General features: G+C 44.7%; 1 protein-coding gene across 1 annotated transcript; it reads right to left on the bottom strand.

Annotated features, from left to right (window-relative positions):
- Window positions 1-3,288: 3,288 nt before the first annotated feature.
- On the bottom strand, window positions 3,289-4,691 carry rps29 (ribosomal protein S29). Its single transcript, XM_078233200.1, has 3 exons — window positions 4,535-4,691; window positions 4,312-4,411; window positions 3,289-3,439 (listed from the first exon to the last, which is right to left on the bottom strand). Exons 1-3 carry the CDS (start codon window positions 4,594-4,596, stop codon window positions 3,431-3,433), a joined length of 171 nt encoding a protein of 56 aa, XP_078089326.1. The 5' UTR covers window positions 4,597-4,691; the 3' UTR covers window positions 3,289-3,430.
- Window positions 4,692-13,196: the final 8,505 nt, after the last annotated feature.

Genomic DNA, 13,196 nt, shown 5'->3' with positions numbered 1-13,196 from the left:
TTAAAGAACTATAGCTGTGAGGAGGGATGGTATACTAAATGAAGCAGATTAAGCCATACGGGTTGGACTCAGAAATAAAAAGGGGACAGCCACACTGCTATGAACTTCCAAATAGTGGAAGGGAGTTAGAAGAACAAATACGTAGACAGATTTCTGAGTGCAAATACAATAGGGTAAGTTATTGGAGACTTCAATTACCCTAATGTCGATTGGGATATGAACATTGTGAAGGGCACAAAGGATACAAAATTCTTGGACTACATTCAAGAGAAAAAGTAGGGCCTATCAGACATGTACATGGTAACTTATCTGAAATCTGCTAACGCCCTCATTTTCTACAGATGTTTTGAGAGAACCCCACAGAGGAAAGAGAAAATGTTGCATTAAGTGTAACATTACTTAATGCAGTATTAGCAGAAAAACAGAACTGTGCACAAATGACTTGTAAATTTTATTTACAAAACTGGAGCACCACAAAAGTTTGCTTCTTTCAAGTGAAGAAAGTAAAAGTTGTCCCATAAATGCTGCTTTCCATTTTGTACTGCATTCAAATGCACTGCTGCTCCTTTTGCAATTTAGTCCAGCTGTAAAAGAAAGTAATGTGCCATCAATAAAGCTTTGCTGACATTTACAGCACAGGCTGATTTACAAAGACTTTAAGCTTACAAATGCAGGTAAGGCTCTCAATGAGCACTTTGTCTTTGCCAAGGAGACGGATGATGCAGACATTCCAGTTAAAGAAGAGTGTGAAATATTAGATACAATAAACATAATAAGAGAGGAAGTATTCGAGGGACTGGCATCCTTGAAGGTGGATAAATCACCAGGGCCAGATGGATTGTATTCAAAGCTGTTAAAAGGCAGGGATGAAACAGCAGAAGCTCTGAGGATCATTTTCCAATACTCATTGTGATGGAGGTGAGGCCCCAGGAGATCGGAGGTTGGCGAATGCTGTACCATTATTTTGAAAGGGTGTGAGGGATAGGCCAGAAAACTATAGGCAGGTCAGTCTGACTTCAGTGGTGGGCAAATTATCGCAAACAATGGCGACAGGATAAACTATAACTTAGAAAGGCATGGATTGATCGGGGTAATCAGCATAGTTTGTTTGGGGAAGAGCATGTCTCATCAACTGAATTTTTTTAAGTGACAAGGATTGATGAGGGTAGTGTAGTGGATATTGTCAACATAGATTTCAGAAAGACATTTAACAAGGTCCCACATGGCAGACTGGTCTGAGAGGTGAGGTTTCATGGGATACAGGCGTAAGTGACAAGTTGAATCCAAAATTGGCTGTGATGGGTATCAAAGAATGTTTTTGCAAGTGGAAAAGTATCCCATGTACTTCCATAGACCTTAGTTTTTTTTAATTCTTTTGTGAGACATGGGCATCAATGGCTGGCCAACATTTATTGCCCATCCCTAGTTGCCCTTGAGAAGGTGGTGGTGAGCTGCCTTCTTGAATCGCTGCAGTCCATGTTCTGTGGGTTGACCCACAGTGCTGTTAGGGAGGGAATTCCAGAATTTTGACCCAACTTCAAAGGAACCACAATATATTTTCAGGACAGGAGGGTGAGTGGCTTGGAGGGGAACTTGCAGGCAACGGTGTTCTCATGTATTTGCTGCCCTTGTCCTTCCATGTGGAAGTGGTTGTGGGTTTGGAAGGTGCTGTCCAAGGATCTTTGGCAAATTGCTGCTGTGCATTTTGTAGACAGTATACATTGCTGCTACGGAGTGTCAGTGGTGGAGGGAGTGGATGTTGTGCCAATCAAACAGGGGTCCTTGCCATTTGTTGTATATATTAATGATTTGAAAGGCACATTAGGGAAACTTACACAACACAAAAATTGGCCCTGTAGCTGATAGCAAAGAGGATAGTTGCCAACTCCACCAGGATATAAATGGTTTAGTTGACTGACAAAGGTAATTCCACCTAGAAAGTGCTAGATAATGCATTTGGGGACAGCAAACAATACAAGGGAATACTCCCAACAAGATGTTGGAAGGGATTGAGGAAGTGAGTCTTTGAAATGTATAGCCACTGTTCCTTGAAAGTGACAGGATACGTGGACAACAGAGCTTAAGGAATTCCTTTTGTTGGGCAAGGTATTAAATACAAAAGTAGGAATGTAATGAACTGTAAAGAACAATGGTTTGGCCACGGCTGGAGTTTTGCATAATTCTGCTCACTAAACAATTGCACGGGATAAAGACCAGGTTCAATTCCCAGTTTGGGCCACTGTCTGTGTGCACTTTGCACATTCTCCCCATGTCTGTGTGGGTTTCCCACAGGTGCTCCGGTTTCCTCCCACAATCCGAAGAGGTGCAGGCTAGGTGGATTGGCTATGCTAAATTGCCCCATAGTGTCAGGGTGACTAGCTAAGGTAAATGCATGGGGTTATAGGGATAGGGCTTGGGTGGGACTGTGGTCAGTGCAGACTCTGAGCCAAATGACCTCCTTCTGCACTGTAGGATTCTATGAATGCAGAGATTTACAAGAATGCTGTCTGGGCTTAAAACTTGCAGCTATGAGATTGGATAGGCAAGGGTTGTTTTCCTTACAACAGGGAGGACAAGGAATGACCTAACTGAGGTATACAAAATTACAAACAGCCTAGACAGGAAAGACTTGTTTCCCCTTACTGAAGGTAAAATTTAAGGTGATTGGTAGGATTAGAGGAAACACAAGGGAAAAGATTTTCACCAAGAGTGGTCAGCATCTGCAATTCACACCCAAGTTGGAGACTGAAGCTGAAACACAACTCACTTAAAAAGGTACCAGGATCCACATCTGAAGTGCTGTAACCGGCAAGGCTACAGATCAGGTGCTGGAAAATTGGATTAAAATGAACAGTTTAAAAATTAACACAAGCAACAGGCAGAAAGCCTTCTGCTGCATCAGCTTTTCTATGGTTGTAAATCTCTTCTGCACCCCTTACCTCAGTATTCCAAATGTTTATCGCCCAAAGGTAATCAAATCACCAAGAGATGTAACCAGTGTCGACAGTGTCAGCATAACTTTTGTACTTCCCATATTTTTAAACCAACAGACACCATGTTTTTGTTCCTATTCCCATCAAAATGGTACTATATAATTCACATTGCCTCTATTCTTCCCACTAAAACTTATCACTTCACACTTTGGTCCAGAACCTCACCGCTTTACACCCTCTGAAGTTGCTACCATCTTCATTTTCTCAGATGTTTTGAGAGAACCCCAGGGGAAAATTGAGAAAATGTTGCATTAAGTGTATTTTGCGGAGTATTAGCAGAAAAACAGAACCGAGCTCAAATGAGTTGTAAATTTTATTTACAAAACTGGAGCATCACAAAAGTTTGCTTCTTTCAGGCGAAGACAGTAAAAGTTGTTCAATAAATGCTGCTTTTCATTTCGTACTGCATGAGAATGCACTCCTGCTCCTTTTACAATTTAGTCCAGCTGTAAAAGAAAGTAATGCGTCATCAATAAAGCTTTGCTAACATTTATAGCACAGGCTGATTTACAAAGACTTTAAGCTAACAATTCAGAAGTGGCCAACACTTAGCTGACACACACCTAGAATCCAAACATTTAATGCCAAATATTCATGCTCCACTTTAAAGGAAAAAGATCAACACCCACCCCAATTTTTATTCACAGGCTCAAAACCTGCAAGAATTAAATTACAGGAGGATCAAAGTTTATAAAATGCAGTCTGCTGCATCAAGAACGATTAATGATTTAAGTTACATTATACACAAGCAGTTTCTCACTTCATCTGCAAGAAAATGTACTTGTCAGCCTCAAAAACACTTTGCAAAACATGTTTGTATTGCTCAAGTCAGGTCCAATTTGATCATTTTTTGAAGTAGAGGCGTCCTAAAGTTAGCAGAACGCATACTGAAGTTTTAACCCCCGGAGCTATTGAAAATATTGACTACGTATCCACAGTAGCAATGTGAAGCAAAACAAGTTACAAATGAGTTTATTAATTGTGCCGAGGCCACAGCATGAGGCGGCTCTGGGGTTGGAATGCACCCAGTGGGTATTTTCCTGTAGAGCCGATTATAGACATTTTAAAGAGGAGGCGATGTGATAGTTTCAGGGATCAGGTTCTGGTTCTGTACAGATTGTGGTGACTGATCGATGCCGGCTCCGATATCCACCCCCCCCCCACCTCCCCGCGCGGGAATGAGGGGAAAATGCCCGGGTGGCGGCTCCTCCCGGATACCGGCTCCCAACAGCCGCCGCCGCCTCCCAGGCCCGGCCCGCTCAACACGTGCGCTTCGCGGCGCCGCCCGCTGCGCTAGGCCCCGGTCCCCGGCCTTTACCTTCACGAAGCCGATGTCTTTAGCGTATTGTCTGAAGCACTGGCGGCACATGTTGAGGCCGTATTTCCGGATCAGGCCGTGTCGGTTCGCACACACCCGGCTGCGGGGAGGACAAGAGAGAGAGAGAGATATGAATCGGGGAGAGAAAGACGGAAAAAGGCCCCAGCTTGGGACTCGGCCCACCCTGTAGCCCACTCACACACTCCCGGGTCCGGGTACGCACCATGAGCGGGAGCCCTGGCCGAATTTCCTGGGGTGAGACCAGTAAAGCTGCTGATGACCCATGGCGGCCAGACACAGAGAGAGAGAGAGAGGCAGGACCGCGCAGGCGCTATTCAACTCCTTCCCGTCTGCCCCGGCACGCTCAATTTGAATACGCATACGCTTTCATTTGCATATCACGCTACGCCGCTCTCATCTGAAATGTACAACTACTTGTGGTCATTTGCATATCACGTAAAGCCTTGATTACGCAATACGCAGAGCTACTCGCGGATATTTGAATATCACGCAACGGCGTGCTTACGTCTGATGCACAACAGTTTGTGCTTATTTGCATGTTACGTAGCACCGTGCTTACGCAATACGCTTTCGTTTGCGTAGCACGCAACCCAGACGCAACGCAGTCCTTACGACTTATACACAGCCACGTTTCATTTGCATATTACGTCAAGCCGTGTTTACGGAAAGCGTAGCGCCACTTGTGCTCATCTGCATATCATGTCGACTGGCGATGATGTAACAGGTTGGCCCCTCTCCACCATTGGGAAGTCAGTTTGAACCTCGGTGTGGCTTGCAGAGCCATCAGCAACACTGGTGCCCTCTTTATCAGGGTGAGGGGCTGCCCAAAATTAATCTAACTGGCAGTCCAGTCAAACTGAAAGGAGACCAACGTGAACCTGTACCTAAAACTCAGTAGAGGGTTTAGGAGAAGGGTGGATGAATATCCATTCAGAAATTTAAAGGAGTTGAGACCCGGGGCAGACAGCAAGCGTGGTGTGGACATGTCACCAAGCATTATAATGACAATTTACCCTGTAAGGCTCAGATTGAAAGGTATCTTTCATAGAATCCCGGCAGTGTAGAAGGAGGTCATTTGGCCTATTGAGCCTGCACCAACAACAATCCCACCCAGGCCCGATCCCTGTAACCCCAGGGGTTTACCCTGCTAGTCCCACTGACACCAAGGGGCAATTTAGCACAGCCAACCCACCTAACCTGCACATCTTTGGGAAAAAATGAAGCACCTGGAGGAAACCCATGCAGACACAGCTAAAAGGCTAAAATTGAACCCAGGACCCTGGCGGACCATGGCACTGTGAGGCAGCAGTGCTAACCACTGTGCCATCGTGCTTTGTAGATTTTACAGAACTGCTGGAACACTATATTCTCTATAGTACAGTAATTTAGCGGTCATTTCCCCAATCAATTATGTAATATCAGCAACAACAGAATGAGTAGTGGAGAATTATTTGTTTTTACTTAGGATACCAAGGACAATGGTACATTTCAAAAGGCCATGCCTTAGCTTAGAAAATGATAAAGGTAAAAGGGCAATTGAATTCCTCCATCAACAATTTTAACATTTAACTTTACTAAAATAGTCATGCAGAGAAGTCCTTGGCGGGTCGGATCAAGGAAAACCCCAAGGCTTTTTACTCTTATGTGAGGAATAAAAGAATGACCAGGGTGAGGTTAGGGCCGGTCAAGGACAGTGGTGGGAACTTGTGTATGGAATCAGTAGAGATAGGCGAGGTGATGAACGAATACTTTTCTTCAGTGTTCACCAAGGAGAGGGGCCATGTTTTTCAGGAAGAGAAGGTGTTACAGGCTAATAGGCTGGAGGAAATAGATGTTCGGAGGGAGGATGTATTGGCAGTTTTAAATAAACTGAAGGTCAATAAGTCCCCTGGGCCTGATGAAATGTATCCTAGGATTCTTTGGGAGGCGAGGGATCAGATTGCAGAGCCTTTGGCTTTGATCTTTGGGTCCTCACTGTCCATGGGGATGGTGCCAGAGGACTGGAGAGTGGCAAATGTTGTTCCTCTGTTTAAGAAAGGGAATAGAAATGACCCTGGTAATTATAGACCGGTTAGTCTGACTTCGGTGGTTGGTAAATTGATGGAAAAGGTCCTTAGGGATGGGATTTACGACCATTTAGAAAGATGCGGATTAATCCGGGATAGTCAGCACGGATTTGTGAAGGGCAAATCGCGCCTCACAAATTTGATAGAATTTTTTGAGGAGGTAACTAAGTGTGTTGATGAAGGTAGGGCGGTTGATGTCATATACATGGATTTTAGTAAGGCGTTTGATAAGGTCCCCCATGGTCGGCTTATGATGAAAGTAAGGAGGTGTGGGATAGAGGGAAAGTTGGCCGATTGGATAGGTAACTGGCTATCTGATCGAAGACAGAGGGTGGTGGTGGATGGAAAATTTTCGGACTGGAGGCAGGTTGCTAGCGGAGTGCCGCAGGGATCGGTGCTTGGTCCTCTGCTCTTTGTGATTTTTATTAATGACTTAGAGGAGGGGGCTGAAGGGTGGATCAGTAAATTTGCTGATGACACCAAGATTGGTGGAGTAGTGGATGAGGTGGAGGGGTGTTGTAGGCTGCAAAGAGACATAGATAGGATGCAAAGCTGGGCTGAAAAATGGCAAATGGAGTTTAACCCTGATAAATGCGAGGTGATTCATTTTGGTAGGACAAATTTAAATGTGGATTACAGGGTCAAAGGTAGGGTTCTGAAGACTGTGGAGGAACAGAGAGATCTTGGGGTCCATATCCACTGATCTCTAAAGGTTGCCACTCAAGTGGATAGAGCTGTGAAGAAGGCATATAGTGTGTTAGCTTTTATTAACAGGGGGTTGGAGGTTAAGAGCCGTGGGGTTATGCTGCAACTGTACAGGACCTTGGTGAGACCGCATTTGGAATATTGCGTGCAGTTCTGGTCACCTCACTATAAGAAGGATGTGGAAGCGCTGGAAAGAGTGCAGAGGAGATTTACCAGGATGCTGCCTGGTTTGGAGTGTCGGTCTTATGAGGAAAGGTTGAGGGAGCTGGGGCTGTTCTCTCTGGAGCGGAGGAGATTGAGGGGAGACTTAATAGAGGTTTATAAAATGATGAAGGGGATAGATCGAGTGAACGTTCAAAGACTATTTCCTCGGGTGGATGGAGCTATTACAAGGGGGCATAACTATAGGGTTCGTGGTGGGAGATATAGGAAGGATATCAGAGGTAGGTTCTTCACGCAGAGAGTGGTTGGGGTGTGGAATGGACTGCCTGCAGTGATAGTGGAGTCAGACACTTTAGGAACATTTAAGCGGTTATTGGATAGGCACATGGAGCACACCAGGATGGTAGGGAGTGGGATAGCTTGATCTTGGTTTCAGATGAAGGTCGGCACAACATCGTGGGCCGAAGGGCCTGTTCTGTGCTGTACTGTTCTATGTTCTATGTTCTATGTTCAGTGTTCAAGTGGTTTGATGATCCATGACTATCCATTGGCTCAAATTTCATGCAATCAAGAGCCCTCCCATTAATGAAGGAGGAAAGAAGATGTTAGCATGTGAGGCTCTTATGCATGTTATAAGAACATAGGAGCAGGAGTAGACCATTTGGGAATGCTCCATCATTGAGTGAATCATGTCTGATCTGGTTCTGGCCTCAACTCCACTTCCTTGTCTGCCCTCCCCCCCCCCCCCATTAATCCTTGACTACCCTGCCTAACAAAAATCTGACTTTTTAGAGGCAAAGTACCCAAAGATGCATGCAATATTCCAAATGTGATCTTACCCTTTTATCTACACAAGGCTGAAATAATTTATTTTTGCTTTTGGTTGAAATTGCTTGAAATAATTCACTTAACATGATCTTATTGATAATAATTTTAGGTTATCTGAATGCTTTTAGCAAATGACCAGCCATCACGTTGAAATTGTTTCATGGACAATAACTGGACATCCAATTATTGCACATGTTTTTTTACTCCATTTGGGCAGTGCCTCATATTTACCCACATTAAAAATTTGAACCCATTCCTTAACTCCTCTTAATATCAATTAGGAATGAATTTAGGATACAAAATTGAGTTATGTAACACCATTTCTACTGTTGCTGAAGAGGAGGAGAGTATGTGAGTGAACCCCCAGCTTGCACCAGTAGGATATGAATCTCACTGTTATCATATCCATCAGCTGAATGGACTGATGCAATGCCAGAATCCCAAATTTGACTAACATATGTGCAGCGAGTATCTTTATTAATCACTTCATATCATAAGTGATGTGAAGCAAGATGTCCATATTCAGGGGTCATTTAAATGACAACTCAACATCTTGCACGAGATATTTTTGACACTTTTACTCAAACAAGGTTTATGGAAGTACTATACTGAGTTTCTGGAGATTTTTTGATATATACACACATTAAGGGAGGAAGGACCAGTGTCTTGCACAGACTTGGGATAGGACATGGAGTGGAGGAGGCAGAGCAAGGGGACTTCGCAAGGAGGGGAGAAGTGCAGGCGGGCTCTCCTTAGAAGGCCCTGCCCATAAATGGTGTTCTTGGAGCATTACTGCTACCTAGCCATGAGCAATGAACAATGGCTATGGAGGCTCTGGAAAACATTCCGGAGTTGCATTACTTCCTTCACATCTAACTGGAGCCTCAAAGTTTGCTTTAGTTTTTAGTTTATTTATTATTGTCACAAAAGTTAGTTTATTTATTAGTCACAACTAAGACTTACATTAACACTGCAATGAAGTTACTGTGAAATTCCCCAGTCGCCACAGTCCAGCACCTGTTTGGGTCAATGCACCTAACCAGCACGTCTTTCGGACTGTGGGAGGAAACCAGAGCACCCAGAGGAAACCCACGCAGGCACGGGGAGAAAGTGCAAACTCCACACAGACAGTGACCCAAGCCAGGAATCGAACCCGGTCCCTGGCGCCGTGAGGCAGCAGTGCTAACTACTGTGCCACCGGGCCGCAAGTAGGCTTACACCAACACTGCAATGAAGTTACTGTGAAAATCCCCTCGTTGTTGTGTGAGGACAGCCCTCCCAGTGGCCATGAAAGTCACTACTACATTCTAGTAGTCGAGAATTACTATCCCAGTAGTAACATTCATGCTAGTGAACCTTTCCAGGTGGGAGCAGGAAACTAACACAATGAATAACAGCTTTCTATTTATAGTTACATTCAACAAATCAGAGAGGCAAGGAGAGGGGACCCCACCATCTTCTCCCTAAGTAGGAAAAAGTAAGATTAAATGTGAATACACCAAGATAGTGGCATTCCTGATGGCGCAATGCACCACTGATTACATGCATAAGGCTCTCCATGTCCTTTATGTTCGTGGGGAGTGACAGAGGAATTGCATGGACTACCACTCTCTAATTGTCAATTGGTGGGCAATCATGCCAAGAAGTTAATCTCAGGCAATGCTCACTATTCTGATAGCATTCACTATGTATTTATGCAGCACTAGTTCATAATATCAGCCAAATTCAGGCTTTCAAGATGCAGTGGAAGATGATAAATTCAAAGAACTAGCCTTGACTACTTTCTGAGGAAGAGAATTCCACACACCAATGACCCTTTGGGATAAAAAGTTTCTCCTCATCTGACCTTAGAGGGAATCCTCTTCATTTTAAACTATGTTCCTTAGTTTTAGTCTCCTCCCAAAAAAGGATACGCCCTTCAGGTGTCAATCCCATCGAGTCCCCTCAGCATATTATACGTTTCATTCTTCTGAACTCCAATGGATATAGGCCTAGCATGTTCAACCTTTCTTCACAAGACAACCCTTTCAAACAGTCAGAGTCATAGAGGTATACAGCACAGGGAAAGGCCCTTCGACCCATTGTGTCCACGCCAGTCAAAGACAAACCACACAACTGTTCTATTCCCATTTTCCACCACTTGGTCTATAGCCTTGTATGCTTTGGCGTCGCAAGTGCACACCAAAATACTTCTTAAATGTTTTGAGGGTCTCTGCCTCCACCACCCTTTCAGGAAGTGAGTTCCAGACTCCCAACATTCTTTGGGTGAAAAAATATTTGCTCACAACCCCTCTAAACTTCCTGCCCCTTATATTAAATCTACACCCCCTGGTTATTGATCCTTCCACCAAGGGCCCAGGGATGAGTCCAGTGAACCTTCTCTGAACTGTTTATAAAGCAATTTTTTTTTAAAATGAGACCAAAACTGCACACAGTATTTCAAACGTGATCTTACCAAGACCATGTACAGCTACAGTAAAACTTCTCTGCTTTTATATACAAGGTAAGAGTTTTAACAACACCAGGATAAAGTCCAACAAGTTTATTTGGTAACAAATGCCATTAGCTTTCGGAGCCCTGCTCCTTCGTCAGATGGAGTGGAGATCTGCTCACAAACAAGGCACACAGAGACACAAAATCAAGCTACAGAATACTGATTAGAATGTGAATCTTTACAGCTAATCAAGTCTTAAAGATACAGCCAATGTGAGTGGAGGGAGCATTAGGCACAGGTTAAAGAAATGTGTATTGTCTCCAGACAGGACAGCCAGTGAGATTCTGCAAGTCCAGGAGGCAAGCTGTGGGGGTTACTGATAGTGTGACATGAACCCAAGATCCCGGTTTAGGCGTCCTCATGTGTGCGGAACCTGGCTATCAGTTACTGCTCAGCGACTCTGCGCTGTTGTGTGCCGTGAAGGCCGCCTTGGAGAACGCTTACCCGAAGATCAGAGGCTGAATGCCCGTGACCGCTGAAGTGCTCCCCCACAGGAAGAGAACAGTCTTGCCTGGTGATTGTTGAGCAGTGTTCATTCATCCGTTGTAGTGTCTGCATGGTTTCCCCAATGTACCATGCCTCGGGACATCCTTTCCTGCAGCGTATCAGGTAGACAACGTTGGCTGAGTTGCAAGAGTAGGTACCGTGTACCTGGCAGATGGTGTTCTCACGTGAGATGATGGCATCCGTGTCGATGATCCGGCATGTCTTGCAGAGGTTGCTGTGGCAGGGTTGTGTGGTGTCGTGGTCACTGTTCTCCTGAAGGCTGGGTAGTTTGCTGCGGACAATGGTCTGTTTGAGGTTGTGCGGTTGTTTGAAGGCAAGAAGTGGGGGTGTGGGGATGGCCTTGGCGAGATGTTCGTCTTTGTCAATGACATGTTGAAGGCTCCGGAGAAGATGCCGTAGCCTCTCCGCTCCGGGGAAGTACTGGATGACGACTTATATACAAGAGCAGGGATGTACTTCTGAGGCTGTATAAGGCTCTGGTCGGACCCCATTTGGAATATTGTGAGCAGTTTTGGGCCCCATATCTAAGGAGGGATGTGCTGGCCTTGGAGGGAGTCCAAAGGTGGTTCACAAGAATGATCCCAGGAGTGAAGGGTTTGTCATGTGAGGAGCGGTTGAGGAGTCTGGGTTTATACTCAATGGAGTTTAGAAGGATGAGGGGAGATCTAATTGAAACTTACAGAATACTGAGAGGCATAGATGGAGTGGCTGTGGAGAGGGTGGTATGGTGACACAGTGGTTAGCACTGCTGCCTCACAGCACCAGGGACCCGGGTTCGATTCCCGTCTTGGGTCACTGTCTGTGTGGAGTTTGCACATTCTCTCTATGTCTGAGTGGGTTTCCTCTGGGAGCTCCGGTTTCCTCCCACAGTCCAAAGATGTGTAGATTAGGTGGATTGGTCATGCTAAATTGCCCCCTAGCGTCAGGGGGACTAGCTAGGGTAAATGCATTGGCCTATGAGAATAAGGCCTGGGTGGGATCGTGATCGGTGCAGACTCGATGGGCCGAATGGCATCCTTTCTGCACTCTATGATTCTATAATGTTTCCACTAGTGGGAGAGGCTAAAACTCGAGGGCACAACCTCAGAGTGAAGGGACGCTCCTTTAAAATTGAGATGAGGAGGAATTTCTTCAGCCAGAGGGTGGTGAATCTGTGGAACTCATTGCCACAGAGGACTGTGGAAGCCAGGTCATTAAGTGTCTTTAAGACAGAGATAGGTAGGTTCTTGATCAATAAAGGGATCAAGGGTTACAGGGAGAAGGCAGGAGAATAGGGATGAGAATCGTATCAGCCATGATTGAATGGCGGAGCAGACTTGAATGGCCTAATTCTGCTTCTATATCTTATGGTCTTATACACTTTTATAGGGTAGCCCCTTGGTTGGGTCTAGAACATGCTGCTCTCGGAAATTGTCCCAAAAACATTTGATGAACTCTTATTTTCTAGGCTACCTTTGCTAGTCTGTTTTTTTTCCAATCTACACATAGATTAAAGTCACCATGGTATCTTTCTTACACTTTACATTTATTTCTTCCTGTATGCTCTGTCTTATAGTGTCACTTCGTAACATTATAATGCCCAAATGATCAGCAGAAACCACAGAGAATCATAGATTCACAAAAAACCACTTGGCCCATTATGTCTGTGCTGACCAGAAAATGAACCATCCAACCTAACCCCACTGTTGTGGTGAAATTGATACGCTTCCTTTTGATTCATAAAATATCAGAACATTACAAACATTCCAAAATGGCCATCACACAAAGTTCATCAGGTTCTTTACATACTTCAAGTTACATTCTGAGGTACTTCAATACAGTCAACAAAACATTGCAGAGATTTCAAAATGGTCATTACGAATGGTGCAAAGGTATTTAAAAGTTGTCGACATCAAACAAGTTGCATTCCGAGGTACTTCAATACAACTGAGATACATGTAATATTCACTGTATACATTCAGTGAGTCATTCAGCCCAAGGGGTTCTGCTCCTCTCGGTACACTATGGCTGAAAGGTTTTAGACAGTGACCTTCCCCATTGTGCCTCTGTGGCACAGCCCCAAACTTTAGTGCATCACTCAGCACATTGTCCTAGGCTTTGGA

This window comes from Mustelus asterias, chromosome 18 (genome assembly GCF_964213995.1).
Source record: "Mustelus asterias chromosome 18, sMusAst1.hap1.1, whole genome shotgun sequence".
Taxonomy (NCBI): Eukaryota; Metazoa; Chordata; class Chondrichthyes; order Carcharhiniformes; family Triakidae; genus Mustelus; species Mustelus asterias.
The sequence above is the reverse complement of the archived record's forward strand: the minus strand, read 5'-3'. Positions and strand labels throughout refer to the sequence as shown.

Bases quoted from the DNA above. Each gene is read 5' to 3' on its own strand.
- rps29 (XM_078233200.1), bottom strand. From the start codon at position 4,596: ATGGGTCATCAGCAGCTTTACTGGTCTCACCCCAGGAAATTCGGCCAG. The intron at 4,412-4,534 runs GTGCGTACCCGG...TCCTCCCCGCAG, and splicing joins GGCCAGGGCTCCCGCTCATG to CCGGGTGTGTGCGAACCGAC.